Source organism: Aricia agestis, chromosome Z (assembly GCF_905147365.1).
Source record: "Aricia agestis chromosome Z, ilAriAges1.1, whole genome shotgun sequence".
NCBI classification, from domain to species: domain Eukaryota; kingdom Metazoa; phylum Arthropoda; class Insecta; order Lepidoptera; family Lycaenidae; genus Aricia; species Aricia agestis.
The window spans coordinates 14,881,215-14,899,804 of record NC_056428.1 but is presented as its reverse complement, the minus strand read 5'-3'; the positions used below and the strand labels follow the sequence as shown (position 1 = coordinate 14,899,804).

General features: G+C 35.2%; 1 protein-coding gene across 3 annotated transcripts in view; it reads right to left on the bottom strand.

The window, feature by feature from the left end:
* Positions 1–3,315: 3,315 nt before the first annotated feature.
* The window catches only part of LOC121739388 (protein lifeguard 1-like), a 35,656-nt gene continuing 20,381 nt past the window's right edge, over positions 3,316–18,590 (bottom strand). For all 3 annotated transcript variants that reach the window (XM_042131835.1, XM_042131836.1, XM_042131837.1), the window contains 6 exons: positions 12,312–12,490; positions 7,795–7,899; positions 7,046–7,152; positions 5,189–5,348; positions 4,456–4,585; positions 3,316–3,632 (listed from right to left, as the gene is read on the bottom strand). In XM_042131835.1, coding sequence (XP_041987769.1) covers positions 3,400–3,632; positions 4,456–4,585; positions 5,189–5,348; positions 7,046–7,152; positions 7,795–7,899; positions 12,312–12,490 — 914 coding nt within the window. In that variant the 3' untranslated portion in view covers positions 3,316–3,399. The remainder of the gene's footprint in view (positions 3,633–4,455; positions 4,586–5,188; positions 5,349–7,045; positions 7,153–7,794; positions 7,900–12,311; positions 12,491–18,590) is intronic.

Genomic DNA, 18,590 nt, shown 5'->3' with positions numbered 1-18,590 from the left:
GCTATCGGCCTATGAATTATTTCTCTAATAGTACACCTATTCGGTTTCATAAGTCTGTTAACTTTAAGACAGATAATATAATATCTTATTAGAAATTTAATTTTAGCTTTTTTTTATTATGAAATACCGTTGAAAGCCATAACTTTACGCAAATCGGCAAACTACTAAAAATACTGCAAAATCACTTCAACGACAAAAACATTACAGCATTTAATGCTAAACTACCTAACTGAAATCGATGTTAAAACAGCACAGTTATAAGATAAAACAGAATTAATTCTGTCTGTCTCTTTCACATAAATCATATCACTAAAATGTAAGACAGAGACCTTTCTAAACTTTTATCAAAGCACAAAAGCTTCTTGCAGTCTATTGCAATAATCATAAGAATAATTTCAGCTCCATTTATATTTTGATATGCACACCGCTACTATTACAAAAAAGCGATTAATAAATAAGCCTGATACTCATGCTTCGAATTTATCACTTAGGCGAGACAGCATTTCGTTTGACCGCCTGCGATCGAAGCGATAATACAAGAATCGGGCCGGATCCCTACTTTCTCTACTTATGTTGCATCTCGCTCTATCGTTTTTTGCTAAGTACTCACATAAGGTTTTCCTCGATCGAGCAATCACGTAAAGTAAACCCCACGGTTTGGGCTTTCGGCCACACATTCATCATTACTCGTTAGTTTTACTGCAAATCGAGTAAAAATGTGTGGACCGCAAAACTCACACGCTTGAGTAAAGCGACGCGACGCGAGCCGTCGAGTAAGTTCGAAGGAAATTAGATTTATTTAATTCCATCGAGCCGGCTCGATGCGAGTCTTTGAGTTGTGAGTTTTGCGGTCCACATGATAATTACTCGATTCGGAGTAATACCGATAGTGAGAAGACCATTTCGAAGGCTTTTTCTTTTTTTTTTCTTCTACGCGGTGTGCAAAAGGCGTTAAAACAAAAATTTTGCTCATATATATTAATACAACTATTTACATCCATACTTTAGATAAGAATACTTTCATAGAATAACCTCCATTTAGGAGCAAAAGTTATAACCCTACAATGAATAAACGATACTAAAAAAACTAAATGGCTCTTACTATTTGGACGCAAATGTAATACTATTATATTATACATTTTTATATAAAAATATAAAATTACGAACTTAATAAAACACGAATATGTTCTGTTTTAAATAATAAAATTAATTATAATATTGCTATGAGTGATATAACATTTTTTACATTTGCGTCTTCATGCTAGGATTATATAGACTGGTCACGAAACACATAGAAAATTAGCCAATGACCTATAGCTACGTCTCTAGAAACGAGATAAGAATCTCGTCAAGTCAACGACCGGATTTCCTCGTGTTCTTTGATCGGGCTATATGCTACTTTTATAGCTGCTTTATACATACTAAATCATCATTTTATAATAAGTTATAGTGACATTAAATAGTTACTTCATACTTTAATATAATATAAGTTATATCGTCAGTTTATGAATATAATTATACTGGATGAAATTCTATAAGGCTAGCATCACATTAAGTAGTGGTAGTTTATTATGGTGAGGTTTATAATAAAGACATAATACCAATGCCTTTTCAATTATAGTTGGACAGAGTATGAGTCCGGGTGCCATCGGAATTCTCATACAAAGGTAATATCAAGATCATTAATTCCTATATGTATGAGAATATTAACTATATTTGAGTTACGTTTGTATGAGGATTTCAATGGCACCCGGACTATTAACCTGCGCAGGTAAATAAGTCAGAAGCCAACTAATACAATGCATATTTTAAAACTTGCATTGTGATAATATTTGTTTATTTAACATCTATGATCGTATTTATTATAACTTGACCATAGAAAATATATTTTAAAATTTAAATGAATAATGATGAAAATAGCCGAAATTATTGTCTATTGTCAGATACATTTGATGTTTGTGAATTTTGATACGGAATGTTATGACTTAGGAGCCAAAAATATGGCTAAGTCTTATACAGTTTAGCAAAAACTATAAAGCTAAATATTATAATAATTCATCTGCAAACTTATTTTATGACATTTTTTGTAAAGATTATTAAGAAAATCTGTTATAATATTTAATAATATTTAATTTTTTTAGGGTTCCGTACCCAAAGGGTATAAATGGGACCCTATTACTAAGTATGTTGTCTGTTCATCTTTCTGTCTATCTCCAGGCTGTAACTCAGGAACGGTAACAGTTAGAGAGTTGAAATTTTCACAGATTATGTATATCTGTTGCCGCTATATCAACAAATACTGAAAACAAAATAAAATTTATATTTAAGGGGGCTCCCATACAACAAACGTGATTTTATGCTTATTTTGCTCTATATCAATAATGGCAACAGGTACTTGAATTTTTTTCAAAATCCTTAGTTATAATATGTGTACGTTAATATTTAATAACAATATTAAGATAAAATTAAAAATTAAGGGGGCCTCCCATACAAAAAACATAATTTTTGGCATAATTTTGCTCTATAATGGTACGGAACCCTTCGTGCGCGAGTCCGACTCGCACTTCACCGATGTTTTTAAATCTTAACACCTAAAAAAATTAGGACCCCGTATTTGACGGAAATCTTTACATCTAGATTCGCGAATAGTACCCGAGTTAACGTATTTTAAAACGCGTTTTAGTTCATTTTATTTAAACATGCCAATGTAATATCTGTCCTATCTTTTATCTGAATTGTGTACAAGCAATTTATTTTAAGCTCCCTATAGGTCTACCTTACTTTTTGACTTGAAATCAGGAGGACAATCAATAAAACACGGGATCCTAGACTATACAAACATCAAAGAATGTGACTTACTCTGAAATGGTGGCTGAAGCTGCTAAACATAATAACATAATAACAGGTATGGAAAAAGAAGACAAAAATAAAAGTTTTTAACCATTGCAAAAAAATGTGAAAGATGTACCACCAGTGAAATAGTTCCGCAGATTAGTTTGGGTTATGTCAATGTTAGTCAAGATCACAGCTTGACATAACCCAACCAAATTACGGATGCCCATTTGCCTATCAACTCTGACTCATCACCATATACAAGGTGTATCAAAACTGCGTTATACTCTAGCGTGTGTATGTGTCCTCTATATAGAGCTCGATGTGAAAGTAGCAGCGCTGAATGAGAAACTTTTTTTACTTTTGTAGGGGAAAGTGCATGGTACTGGCCCATACAAAGCACAAATAAATTTCTGCTCTTTTAGCGCTGCTACTTTCATAGTAAACTCTACATAGTACATACACACCCTAATTATTATCACTTGGTTTTGTTACACCCTGTGTAATACAATCACAAAAATAAATTAAAAAGTTCTCCCATCAGATTCAGCCACCAAACCAGCCACTTTAATCTCTGGCTACGCCGATAATGGTGAGGATGTAGATGAAGATATTGATGACGTCGAGATACAGGTTTAGGGCAGCGAAGATGTACTCCTCTGGCGAGATGCTGTACTTGTGTTTGCCGCCCATCATCAGCTGGGTGTCGTAGATCAGGTAGAATGAGAAGAGTAGGGCGCCAAGAGACGCGTAGACAAGTGTCACGATGTTGTTCCTCGGGATAAACATGGCGATGAGACCTGTAAATACGATATTCTCATTATAACCTTCAATCAATGAAACAGTCAATCATTTGTTTTGCTCGGTAGGTATTTCGCCTGTTCTACACATTGGGCCAGCGCGCCGGCCAACGCGTCGGCCAACGCGTTCGCCTATAATATGTAGTGCCGACTATAGGTGTTAATAAAGTCTCTTATTCATAAAGATTACGCAGCGTATTCAAAGTCCGCTGTCTTTTTCTTCTTATTTGTCTTCTTACAACGTGACAGATAAAGACAAGCACACTTTGCAAACGGCTGCTCTCAGAGACATTTAATGATGATTAAACTTCAATTTAATGAAAAGTTTGACAGATAATGTATGGGACGTATGGCAAAATCTTCATTAGTTACAATTAAGTAATTAATTTTCGTCTCTGAGTGCGGCAGTGAGTCTGCTTTTCTTTATCTGGTATTTATGGGCTATACTTATATAAGTATTGTTATTGGTATTCTACTAACACTGTTTAGATGTAAAGTTTCGGAGGTTATAATAACGTTGAATGGGAGTAGTCTCTGGATATTAAGTACTTATACTGAATCGATTTCAAAAATACTTTCACCAATAGAAAGCCATCACGATTGGTCAGTGACGCGTTATTGGTAGTACAACTCATGCGTTTATAACTCTGTTTTTAATCCCCGACGAAAAAGGGTGTGTTAATTTGGACGTAAAAACGACGACGACGACGTGTCTGTGTGTCTGATTGTCTGCCCGTGGCTTTGTAGCATCCGACCGGGTGGACCGATTTAGATCTAGTTTTTTTTGGCCTACCGATCTTAAAGTTATGCGCGAGCCACTCACCGAACAGCAGCAACACGACAGTGCAGCACAACAGCACGCCGCCCATGGTGGTGAAATCCCACTTGGTCTGCATCGCGAATAGCGTCAGCGTGAGACAGATCGCCGCAGTTATACCCACCGCCATCATTACCTGAAGATAAACGATAAATAGTTGTGACAGACAGAATTGTCACTAGCAGGTCTAAAACCTTTTTTACTTTTTATTTATATTGATCAGTTCTGATAGCTGAAATTACTATTACTGTATTAATCTAAAACAAATATTGCACTCTTAGGCCGATATAAATAGTCAGTACTCAAGATACATCTCAGTCTCAAGACGCGGTTCTGCTATATGATTGGTCCAAAATTTGGGAGCCAACCAATCACAGAGCATGAACCGTGTCTTGAGACCAAGATGCATCTTGAGTACTGACTATTTATACCGGCCTTAGCTAATGGACCTCTTGGTAATGGCCGTAGAAGGCTACTTCGCATTACTGGCTATTATAGGCGAGACCGCATTAGACCGCACTAGGAGCATACTACTCTACAGCGTAGCGACGCATTTATAGAAATTATATTTCGTGTCGAGAAGCGTCGCTGCCGCATAGTGTGGCTTTCCTTATACAATTTTATACAAAGAATATTTTGGCTGTGACTTGTCGCGTCGCTTTGCTGCAGTGTAGTCTCAGTGCGATCTTACTTTTATGGCCAGGTTTTGCCTGCTGTCACTATATAGATAGTCACTCACCGCGTCACTGGAGTACATGCTGGAGGTGACACCCAGTAGGAAGCTCTCGGCGACGGTGAATATGCCCAGGAAGATGAAGTTGAGCGGCGCCTGACGACGCACGCTGCCGCAGCAGGCCATGGCTATGAGGCATATGAAGACCAGCGCGAATGCCACCCAGCTGAAAATACGTTGTATTGGTTACAATAATCACTACGCGTATACAAGGTGTAACAACACTATAGTTTGTGCGTTATAAGATGATATGGGTGACAGTTTTCATATTCCTTGCTACGGGTTTTTTTTACAAGAAAACAAAAAAAAAAACAAAATGTAATAAATTATATTTCATCTACAAAAACAAAGATTCCTATAATTAAATGAATAAAAATAAAATGTTGCTAAATGCTAACTTATATAAAATTATAAATATTAACTGTGAAATAGGAGTATAAAATTATTGTTACGAAACACGACGACCTCTGTGGCTCAGTGGTGAGCGCGTTGGTAGCTCAAGCCGGGGGTCGCGGGTTCGAATCCCGCCGACGGAACAAAAAGTTTTCAATGTTCCCGGGTTTGGATGTGTATTAAATATGTGTATGACATAATAAAATTTTTTAATATATATGTATAGTATAAAAGTATTAAATATATTTCCGTTGTCTGGTACCTGTAACACAAGTCCTTTAGGTACTTAGCACGGGGCCAGACTGACGTGATGTGAAGCGTCCATAGATATTATTATTATTTGAAAAATGTCAGATGCATGAAACGGAACTTATGCCAATAGAGATTGACTCTGTTGAATCGAAATCAAATCGATAAAAAGGGCGGCCATCTTAAATCGCCGGCACCACTGAAATGTCGTAATAATTTCGATTGCAATTCCTTTACGAAGTGATTCGATATTTTTAAATTATCGATTAATTTTTGTTAGGTAACTTCCCTACTATTGTCAATTATAATGTGTCACACATATCATCCATAAAACGCACAAACTATAAATGATAAATGATAATACTTTAAGAGCGCGTATGAGCTACCTACATTATAGAGTTCGCTTTGTAAGTAGCAGCGGTGAAAGAGTAACTTTTTTTAAACTTTTTGAACTGTCCATACAAATGACAAAAAATTGGTCTTTCAGCGCCAGTACTTCCACAGTGAACTCAATATAAGGGACGAATACACACCTTAAAGTATTATCACTTAATTTTGTTACACCTTGTATGATTATTTTAGTTTTAGAGAGGAATAAACCTTCGTGGTCCAGTGATTTAGAACGTGGCTATTGACTCGGAGGTCATGTTTGCGATTCCCGCGTTGGAAACTTGTCATTTCATAGCTCGGATACGACAATGCAGGCTGACCATCAGGCGTCACCTGACTATTAAGATGGTCTATGTGTCGGATGGACTTGTGAAGGGGGGGGGGTGCGTGCACTGTCATTGCATCAACGCAACGTTGTGGTTACGATGTGGTCGGCCACTAGTTCGCTTGTGGTTGCGATGTGGTCGGTTTCACACAAGTGGTCGACGACGAAGACTGTAAAATGTGGTACGTGTGAATAGTCTTCATTTACAACACGAAATATGCGCCCGACCACGTGGTATGGTTGTGGTTGCCGTGTGGTTGTAGTACGTGTAGGTTGGCCCTTACCGCTCCGGTCAGTGACTAAAACTAAACTTAATACACAATAGACTTCTTACAGACGTGCTCTCGTCGACGGCACGCGTCAACGACATTCGCTGGATTTTTTTTCATTGATTTTATTGACGACAGCAGTCGACGGCAGCGTCGACTGCCGTTGATGCATGCCGTCGACAAGTGCCGTTCGTCTGTAAGCGTTCTTACTCAGAGCAAGCAGGATGGTTTACTCACAACATAAACGGATTCTTCTGGACCCAGAGCTTGGTGGGCTGGTGGTAGACGAACAGCGTGATGAAAGCCAGCGTCACCAGCAGCTGAGACATCAGGATCGCGTACACCTGGAATTACAAGTTGCATCCACATAATTATTAGTCGATTTATATCTTCTTATCCTTATAATATCTAAGGAGAAACTGAATTAGCGCTTTTAAGGTGCCGCGGCGGTTGGCAGCGGGCGACATGGAGCAACCGCAGACTACGTGTATGTATTTCTCCGCCTCCGCAGCTAGCGACACGAAGCTAGCGACACATTCATAGAAATACATAAAAACCAGTAGTGTCGTGACGACACATCGTCTGCTGCAACTTCATGTAGCCGACTTCCAACTTGCACCTTTACAGACGAACGGTACTAATTGTCGACGGCAGTTACTTTTTAATATTTATATGGGCAAAATTATGAGCTATGAGTTGGGACATTCATCAAAGAAAAAGAATTCAAAAGTAGCCCTTTCAAAACAGCTACTTTTACAGTGAACTCTATACAAGGGTACACACCACACATACACATTACACACCATAAAGTATTTAATGCCTCAAGCGGTCACCGGCGACCGCGATAACAATAGATAAGCTATTGTGTCTGGTTTTTCCACCATCGAGGTAATATTATTATCACTTTAATTTGTTAAAGTAATAGGTGAAATCCTTGATTTTTTTAATAATATTCTTTTATAAACATTTTAGTAGCTTTAAATTACCTTCCGTATAAACGATTTCCGGATGCTCTGCTCGGTGAAATCGAAGCCTTTAACGTCCGCGTCCTCGCCGAAGTTGGAGCCCTGTCCCGCGGGGTAGCCGGCCGGCTGGAAATGTGCAGTACTCATAAAAAAATATAATAATATATTACTAGCTGACGCGGAAAACGTTGTTTTGCCATACAAATTATTTCTAGTATCTACATAAAAAGTAGATAAAACCCTATTCTCAGGCCTAACGAATGTTCGCGCACGAACACTGTGATACGACAATTTTATTATCTATACTAATATTATAAATGCGAAAGTATCTCTGTCTGTCTGTCTGTCTCGCTTTCACGCCAAAACTACCGAACCGATTGTAATGAAATTTTGTATACAGATAGTCTAAAGCCTGAGAAAGGACATAGGCTACTTTTTTTACTGGAAAAAAGGTTTCTAATGGGGTGAAAATTCGATAATTTGTTCAAATTAAGTTAGTTCCAAAAATTCATAATAGATGGCGCCGTGCGTCTCCTACATCGCGGTGACGCTTGCCCAGACTTTCTGTAAGAGGTGGTATCATCTTACATTCGAGTTTCGATTTTTTAATTTTTTCGATTGTTATTACTTTTTCACGTTATTAAATAACTCAGTACCTACTTTATCTGTGCAGTGACGTAACCTTAAAAGTTAAACCTATCAATGATATAAATAGTTTATGGGTAAAGTTGTGTAATTATGGGCCTAAATAAGCTTTTAAAATTTGGCATAAAATATAAAGTTTAATTTAAAAAAAATTAAATATTATGTACCGTACACACTGCACAGCTTGATTTTGATTTAAGGGGTACCAGGGGTTTTTTTATAAAAGCTTTTGACACCAATTTTGTTGACATAGCGAGCTATAAACTAAAGTCCATGCGGACGAAGTCGCGGGCAACAGCTAGTATTAGATATTTTTTCATAAAATAAGGTGACAAACGAGCAAACGGGTAATAAAAAAAAAGTGATGGAAAGCAACTACCGTTGCCCATGGATACTCGCAACATTATAAGTTTAAGTAAGATACTTTGACAAAATATTATGATCAACAACATAAAATATGAGTCGGGTGCAAACCTAACAGTTAATTCAATTTATTGTATTTACTAGCTGTTGCCCGCGACTTCGTCCGCGTGGACTTCAGTTTATAGCGCGCGATGTCAACAAAATTGGTGTCAAAAGCTTTTATAAAAAAACCCTGGTACCAATTAAATCTTTATATTAAACTTTATATTTTATGCCAAATTTTAAAGCTTATTTAGCCCTCCAATTACACAACTTTACCCATAAACTATTTATCATTGATAGATTTAAGGTTACGTCACTGTACAGATAAAGTACTGAGTTATTTAATACCGTAGAATAGATATAACAATCGAAAAAAATCGAAACTTAAATGTAAGATGATACCACGTCTTATAGAAAGACTTTTGAGCAAGCGTCAGCGCGATGTAGAAGACGCACGGCGCCATCTATTATGAATTGTTGGAACTAACTTAATTTGAACAAATTTACGCATTTTCACCCCCTTACAACCCTTTTTTCTAGTAAAAAAGTAGCCTATGTCCTTTCTCAGGCTTTAGACTATCTGTATACAAAATTTCATTACAATCGGTTGGGAAGTTTTGGCGTTTGGCGTGAAAGCGAGACTGACAGACAGACAGACAGACAGACAGAGATACTTTTGGCGTTTGGCGTGAACGCGAGACTGACAGACAGACAGACAGACAGAGATACTTTCGCATTTATAATATTAGTATAGATTACTGTTTTTGGGTATTTTGATTAATTAAGGGCCGCGCTACACCGGAATGGCGCTGCCATGCGAGGCGAGCACTTTCAGCGCTGCCATTCCGGTGTAGCGCGGCCCTAAGAGGGGTACCACTTACCAGGGTTTTAAAAAGTTTTTAAATTTGACACAAATTTTGTTCACACCGCGCGCTATAAACTAAAGTCCACGCAGACGATGTCGCGGGCAACAGCTAGTTATGAATAAAAACAATATTATATAGTAAAGTAGGTATGATTAGTTCTGTTACAATAATAAAGTAAAAAATAAAACGCCATCTATTTTCATATATTAGAATTAAAATGTTGATTGCATTGATATATTTTCTGGATGGAATATAGGCCAACACGGTACACTCGAACTCCTTTATTTTAGAGCGCCTTCTGTTGTCAACTTGTCACATATATTAGAAATGCAGTAGGAGTTCTATAAGATAAGATAGATTGATTATTATTATACCAAGTGATTATATTATTAAACATAATATTCTAACGTATTGAAAACTATAAACAAAAACATACTAACTAATAAGTATGATTAGTTCTATGTTACAATAAAGTAAAAAATAAAACGCCATCTGTTGAATCGTATTAGAACTAAAATGTTCATTGCATCGATATATTTCTGGATTTTTTATAATATTATACATAAAATATGTTTAAGATTTTTGAAATTTTATTTTAATACACATCCAAGACCCAGGAACATTAAAAAAAACTTTTTGTTCCGCCTGCGGGACTCGAACCCAGGACCCCCGGGATGAGCGCTGGCCACGCGCAATGCGAATTCATTTTCATCGATATTTTCATGGAAATAAGATATTTTCCCACATCAAAATGTAGCCTATGTCCTTTCTCAGACTCTAGAATAACTGTATACAAAATTTCATTGCAATCGGTTCAGTAGTTTTGGCGTGAAAGCAAGACAGACAGACAGACAGAGATACTTTCGCATTTATAATATTAGTATGGAAGTATGGATAGTATGGATTAGAAATGCAGTAGGAGTTCTATAAGATAAGATAGATTGATTATTATTATACCAAGTGATAATATTATTAAACATAATATTCTAACGTATTAAAAACTATAAACAAAAACATACTAACTAATAAGTATGATTAGTTCTATGTTACAATAAAGTAAAAAATAAAACGCCATCTGCTGAATCGTATAAGAACTAAAATGTAATGAACATTTTAGTTCTAATACGATTCAGCAGATGGCGTTTTATTTTTTTCTGGCATCGATATATTTCTGGATTTTTTATAATATTATACATAAAATATGTTTAAGATTTTTGAAATTTTATTTTAATACACATCCAAGACCCAGGAACATTGAAAACTTTTTGTTCCGCCTGCGGGACTCGAACCCAGGACCCCCGGGATGAGCGCTGGCCACACGCAATGCGAATTCATTTTCATCGATATTTTCATGGAAATAAGATATTTTCCCACATCAAAATGTAGCCTATGTCCTTTCTCAGACTCTAGAATAACTGTATACAAAATTTCATTGCAATCGGTTCAGTAGTTTTGGCGTGAAAGCAAGACAGACAGACAGACAGACAGACAGACAGACAGACAGAGATACTTTCGCATTTATAATATTAGTATGGATTATTTGAATTAAGGACAACGAACAGTATCCTGTCACATAATCCAAAACCATTTAATTTTCAAGTTTCTTTGTTACTTAGCTATATACTATAGCTTGATAGTTTTCGAGGTACTCCAGTGCAGGGAATAACATGAAATATGTATGTTTTACTGGAGGAGGTTAATTTAGTCAAATACTAAAGATATTTTATTTTTTGTATTTCTCTATATAAAATAAACTCAAGAAATACATACCAATTTCAGACTCATAGGTATCATCATACATAGTAAAGTAACAACTAATGCAATTATAATGCATGACCGACTAGAATGTAGTCTGACATTGCAAACACTATTTAAAGTATATTAGCAGAATCGTGCAAGGAGAGAAGCACCACGATCTTTTGTCTTTTTCTAACACATTGCAATGATGCAAATTTAAAAAGTAATCAATTTTAAAAACATTGTAGGACGGTAAATTGACGATTAATTTTTTAGTTCGTCAATAATAGATGGTAATTCGGCAATCTTGATGAGGACATTTCTTTATGATCGAAACCACGAAACGAGTCACAAAACAGCATTGAAAATAAAGTTTTGTGAGTTACCTCGTGGCTTAGACTATTTAAAACTCATTGTATAGTATAGAGTTGTGCTAAGTACTTACATACGGTTTTGCTCTCGATCGAGCAATAACGTCGCGCGTCGAGCAAAACCCGCGGCTCGGGATTTCATCCACACATTCAGCATTGCTCGATAGTTTTATTCTAAATCGATATATTTAATACCATCAAGTCGGCTCGAAGCGAGCCTTCGAGCTGTGAGTTTTGCGATCCACACAAAAATTATAAGTACTTAGCATTATGGACTATAGTTTCCTGAGACGTGCCACAAAGCTTCATAGAAATTATGTGCGATGAGGTAAGCAACAAAAGTTTTGTTACTTACAGTTTCGACTATAAACAGCTATAATCAGATAAAGCTTTGTGCCGCGCCGTAAGTGTATTTCGCCGTCGATATTTGCGATGCATTGCGAATTTACAGTTATGTTTTATTATATTGCGAGCACATCGTTATTACTTATAATTAGACCTTCAAGAAACCCACCTCGCCATATCCGCCAGCCCCGTAAGCCGGTTGGAAGCCTGGTTGGGGAGGAGGATAGCTTCCGGGGGCTGGGTAGCCCCCTTGTGCTGGGTAGCCCCCTTGTGGGGGGTAGCCCCCCTGAGGTGGGTAGCCCCCCTGTTGTGGATACCCACCCTGTGGGTACCCGCCTTGCGACTGATCTGTAAATTAACAAGTTGAATGTTAGTTGTTATGTTTGTGAGTTTATGTTTATAGCAGTGGTCCCCAACCTGACTTTAGAAAATCCTCACGAGGATTTTCTAAAGCTGAGAATATAAAGTATGAAAATAACGTGTTTAACCCTTTAGCCGCCAAGGTCGGAAAGCGCTAGAGGCACGACAATTAATTTTAAGATCGGCGGTTAAAGGGTTAAAAGAAATTATTTATAAAAGCTTTCTTTTGAAACATGACTTTTTACTTTTAAATAAATGAATCAGGAAATAAAAAGTTTTTTATAAAACTTATGATATCATCTTTAAAGCCGATAATAATAGAAATTAAAGAAAAACTCATTCCAGCATATTATTTTAGTACTAGCTGTTGCCCGCGACTTCGTCCGCGTTAGTATAGTAGATCACGTCCCAAGTATTAATTTATTGTACAAAAATATTCAATGTACAGCATTGACTTTCCTACGATTTTATTATATATAAGTATCTACTTATATATAATAAAATCACGGAAAAAGATGTTCCGCGCGGCTTCGCTTGCGTAATTTAGGAATTTCGCGCGACCGTACATTTTTCCGCAAAAAAATAGCCTATGTCCCTTAACGTGGTCTATTCTTCATGTTTGCCAAATAACATAAAAATTGCTCCAGTAGTTCTTGAGAATCTTAAGATAATAAGCAATTTCATATAATTTTCCCCGTTTTCTTCACATTTTCCTCTATTTCTTCGCTCCTATTAGTCATAGAATAATAAAATATAGCCTATGGCCTTCCTCGATAAATAGGCTATCTAACACTGAAATAATTTTTCAAATCGGACCAGTAGTTCCTGAGATTAGCGCGTTCAAATAAGCCCTTTCAAATAAAATCTCCCCGTTTTTTCCACACTTTCCTCTCTTTCTTCGCTTTTATTAGTCTTAGCGTGATAAAATATAGCCTATAATCTTCCTCGATCAATGGGCTATCTAACACTGAAAGAATTTTTCAAATCGGACCAGTAGTTCTTGAGATTAGCGCGTTCAAATAAGCCCTTTCAAATAATTTCCCCCCATTTTTTCCACATTTTCCTCTATTTCTTCTTTTCTATTAGTCTTAGCGTGATAAAATATAGCCTATAGCCTTCCTCGATAAATGGGCTATCTAACACTGAAAGAATTTTTCAAATCGGACCAGTAGTTCCTGAGATTAGCGCGTTCAAACAAACAAACAAACAAACTAACACACTCTGCAGAATTATAATATTAGTATAGATGTAAGTAATCACTAATAATTAATAGATTAGGTAAGTAGGTAACTACTTGATAATATTTTATTAATATTTAGGTATTCTATATCTTGGCATTGTTTTTGAGTTTAGGCGGTAAAACATTAACAAATTTTCAATAACATATTTTATTACAAACAACTAAATTATCTACTGCAGACATACTAAAATATGACTCGATAAAGTCCGTAAGTGATATTTTTAACGACATTACTTCTATTTTTGTAAAACAATGACTAATACGAAGGCTAGCGTCCCACCAAAATACATGTTTGCCTTCACCTTGACGTAAAAACAACTTTTTATAAAAGCATGCGGCCAACTAATAGCACCATCTTAGCGCCGAAATTTGTGTAAGTATCGCGAGAGAAGCGTATTACAATATTTTTCATAGTAAGCGTATACATTATTTGAAATTGCATTTAAATCGGCACAGCGTGTATAAATCAAACTCATGAAATACACTTTGAACGTCGAATCTTTGATAATATGCCTACCACCGGTTCGGGAACTAGCCCGGCGAAAAGACCCGCGCGTAAGAAGCTCGTTCGGAATACCATTTCTACTTCATGGCTGGATGAGCGTATGCTACTTGCTAAGTTTGGAAATGGTAATCGCTTACCAAAAGACTGAAAATCGCTTATCAAAATACTGAATTTCTTAAACCAGGACGCGACTAAAAATAGTTGTTTCTAGTGAACGGTAGCCGGCACTTTGACCTACATTCGTTGTTTGTACGGTTTCAACTTTCATTGTAAATTATACAATATATAGTCTAAACGATAAGTTGAGAATGGCGAAATATAGAGATAAGGGTCATAAAAATACGTGCGATAGCTCATTAGATTCGGGAAGACGTCTAGAAAAATGTATCGGAAGCGTATATTGGCACACAAAAAATTACAAAAGTTATAAGCAAATTAGGTTGCCAAAAAAAGGTATTACGTTTTTTGTTAAAAACTTCGAAACTATTAACATTTAAGAAGTATAAAAAAAAGATTCTTAAAGAGGAGGAAATTTCCATAAGAAACTCCCACTCCCAGAATTCTATCTCTATTATTTATAATTCTAATTTAACGCTGAAAGTAAGCCTCCGCGCGGCATTTTTAGGTAGCGCGCGGCTTCAAAACCGAGCACGTAACACTGATTATTTTTTTAAAGGTATTAAATATTAATTTAAAAACTTCAAAAACTTATGGTGTATTCCGAACACTTCAAAGAATTTGCTCCCGTTGGAAATTTAACTTCAAGTTAATTTTTCAACAAATTAAACAAATGTTAAGTAACGAAATTTTTTCGAACTTCCGTCCTCATTGCACTTTAAATAAAATCTTAAATAATTTTCGTAAAAATTTTTCACTTCGTGGAGCCCTTGATATAAATTGATATAATATTTATAATAATTTTTTAACTTGAACAACAAACTAGAAATCCAGGTAATATTGTTAAAAAAAAATTGTTTCATTTATTATCACGTAATTTTTTCATATCAATGAAGGAAATGTATTAACGAAAAAAAAAATTTTTTCCGCCATTTGCTAATAAAAAATTTATTAACCAATGGACTATTTAAATGCTTTAAAAAAAAAATTCTTACCTTTATTCTCTTGAAAATATTATGATTTTTAGAAACATTTTTTTTCTTAATAACAATATTTTATTGTTTATAATCGTTTTTTTAATATTTCAATTGTTTAAATTATTAGTTCAGAAAAAATGTAAAAACAATAATAACATCCTTATAAATATGAACTAAAAAGTATTAAATAATTTTTCCTATCTGAGCATTTTTCAAAAAAGTGTACTTTCTAAATCTTTGTCCCACATTTTGAAATATGTTTTTCTATAAATAAAATAGAGCATTACCCGTTTCTATTAAATTGTATACGTAGTAAGTTAAATAAATTCAGTAAAAAACATTTACAAATTAGAATTATATTAATAAATTATTAACTATAAAAATTTTTTGAAAATCGGTCTAATCTAATTGTATGAAAAGTGAAGTGTCCCAATTTCATACCTTCCCAAACAATTGATTGCATTTGTAAGGCCTAGCGGAAATTTTTGAAACGACTTATGTATTTATTTAGGGCTACAAGACCATAAATCATTTAAAAAGAATATTTGGTCTTATTAGAACAAATTTATTTAATAAATAATGTTTTTATTGTATCGCGGAAAAAGTTCCTCTTTGAAATTCCTTTTTTGTGACCATATTTTTTAAAATTTTGGAGTCTATTTTGGTATAAATATGTTTTGGTATACTGGCAAAATTATTAAGCTCGATATCCATCTTATTTTCGTTTTGATATTTCTTTTACGTTCCACGTGCGCGAACAGAAGGTTGTCTATTAGCATAGTGGTCCAGAAAATTTCCAGTCTTTGTTACCCAAGAAACGCAGGTAAGCTCTAATATTATTATTATTTCTCCCTAAGATCCATTAAAGCTCCCAATTTTGATTTCGTAAGTCAAATCATAAACGAGTATTAGTTTTAGTTATACGCGTATACAAGTTGAAAAGTTTATTTAACTTTATTTGTTACTTCCTTTTTTGTTACTTTTGAGTGGTAACGTATCTAAGAAAAAGAAGGTAACAAAATAGGAAATTGTAAGGCAGAGTGTTGACTATGTGATTTTTATTATAATAACTAGCTGTTGCCCGCGACTTCGTCCGCGTGGACTTCAGTTTATAGCGCGCGATGTCAACAAAATTGGTGTCAAAAGCTTTTATAAAAAAACCCTGGTACCCCTTAAATCAATACAGCTGTGCAGTGTGCACACAATAAGTATTTCATTTTTTTATATTAAACTTTATATTTTATGCCAAATGTTAAAGCTTATTTAGCCCTCCAATTACACAACTTTACCCATAAACTATTTATCATTGATAGATTTAAGGTTACGTCACTGCACAGATAAAGTACTGAGTTATTTAATACCGTAGAATAGATATAACAATCGAAAAAAATCGAAACTTAAATGTAAGATGATACCACGTGTTATAGAAAGACTTTTGAGCAAGCGTCAGCGCGATGTAGAAGACGCACGGCGCCATCTATTATGAATTGTTGGAACTAACTTAATTTGAACAAATTTACGCATTTTTACACCCTTACAACCCTTTTTTCGAGTAAAAAAGTAGCCTATGTCCTTTCTCAGGCTTTAGACTATCTGTATACAAAATTTCATTACAATCGGTTCGGAAGTTTTGGCGTTTGGCGTGAAAGCGAGACTGACAGACAGACAGACAGACAGACAGACAGACAGACAGACAGACAGACAGACAGAGATACTTTTGGCGTTTGGCGTGAAAGCGAGACTGACAGACAGACAGACAGACAGAGATACTTTCGCATTTATAATATTAGTATAGATTATGTGCACACTGCATAGCTGTTTTTGGGTATTTTGATTAATTAAGGGCCGCGCTACACCGGAAGCACTTACCAGGGTTTTAAAAAGTTTTTAAATTTGACACAAATTTTGTTGACACCGCGCGCTATAAACTAAAGTCCACGCAGACGATGTCGCGGGCAACAGCTAGTTATGAATAAAAACAATATTATATAGTAAAGTATGATTAGTTCTGTTACAATAATAAAGTAAAAATTAAAACGCCATCTGTTTTCATATATTAGAATTAAAATGTTGATTGCATTGATATATTTTCTGGATGGAATATAGGCCAACACGGTACACTCGAACTCCTTTATTTTAGAGCGCCTTCTGTTGTCAACTTGTCACATATATTAGAAATGCAGTAGGAGTTCTATAAGATAAGATAGATTGATTATTATTATACCAAGTGATTATATTATTAAACATAATATTCTAACGTATTAAAAACTATAAACAGAAACATACTAACTAATAAGTATGATTAGTTCTATGTTACAATAATGTAAAAAATAAAACGCCATCTGTTGAATCGTATTAGAACTAAAATGTTCATTGCATCGATATATTTCTGGATTTTTTATAATATTATACATAAAATATGTTTAAGATTTTTGAAATTTTATTTTAATACACATCCAAGACCCAGGAACATTGAAAACTTTTTGTTCCGCCAGCGGGACTCGAACCCAGGACCCCCGGGATGAGCGCTGGCCACGCGCAATGCGAATTAATTTTCATCGATATTTTCATGGAAATAAGATATTTTCCCACATCAAAATGTAGCCTATGTCCTTTCTCAGACTCTAGAATAACTGTATACAAAATTTCATTGCAATCGGTTCAGTAGTTTTGGCGTGAAAGCAAGACAGACAGACAGAGATACTTTCGAATTTATAATATTAGTATGGATTATGAAAATTACATGAGTCGCAGCCAAACTTTTAAAGATTCTATTATTTGCTCATCTTGTTTTGGCATGTAATTTTAAGCAACATTGATATTTTTGATTATTATGTAATAAGATTAGACAAACAATATTTTGTTTCAGATACTGACTTACTAACCAAAGGATCGTAAAGAAACAGAGAAATGATACTCTTGAATATAACAGACTAGCTGTTGCCCGCGACTTCGTCCGCGTGGACTTCAGTTTATAGCGCGCGATGTTAACAAAATTGGTGTCAAAAGCTTTTATAAAAAAAAACCCTGGTACCCCTTAAATCAAAACGGCTGTGCAGTGTGCACATAATATTTCAAATTTTATGCCAAATTTTAAAGCTTATTTAGCCCCCCAATTACACAACTTACCCATAAACTATTTATCATTGATAGGTTTAAGGTTACGTCACTGTATATAATATAAAGTACTGACTTATTAAATAACGTAAAATAGAAATAACAATCGAAAAAATTCGATACTCATATGTA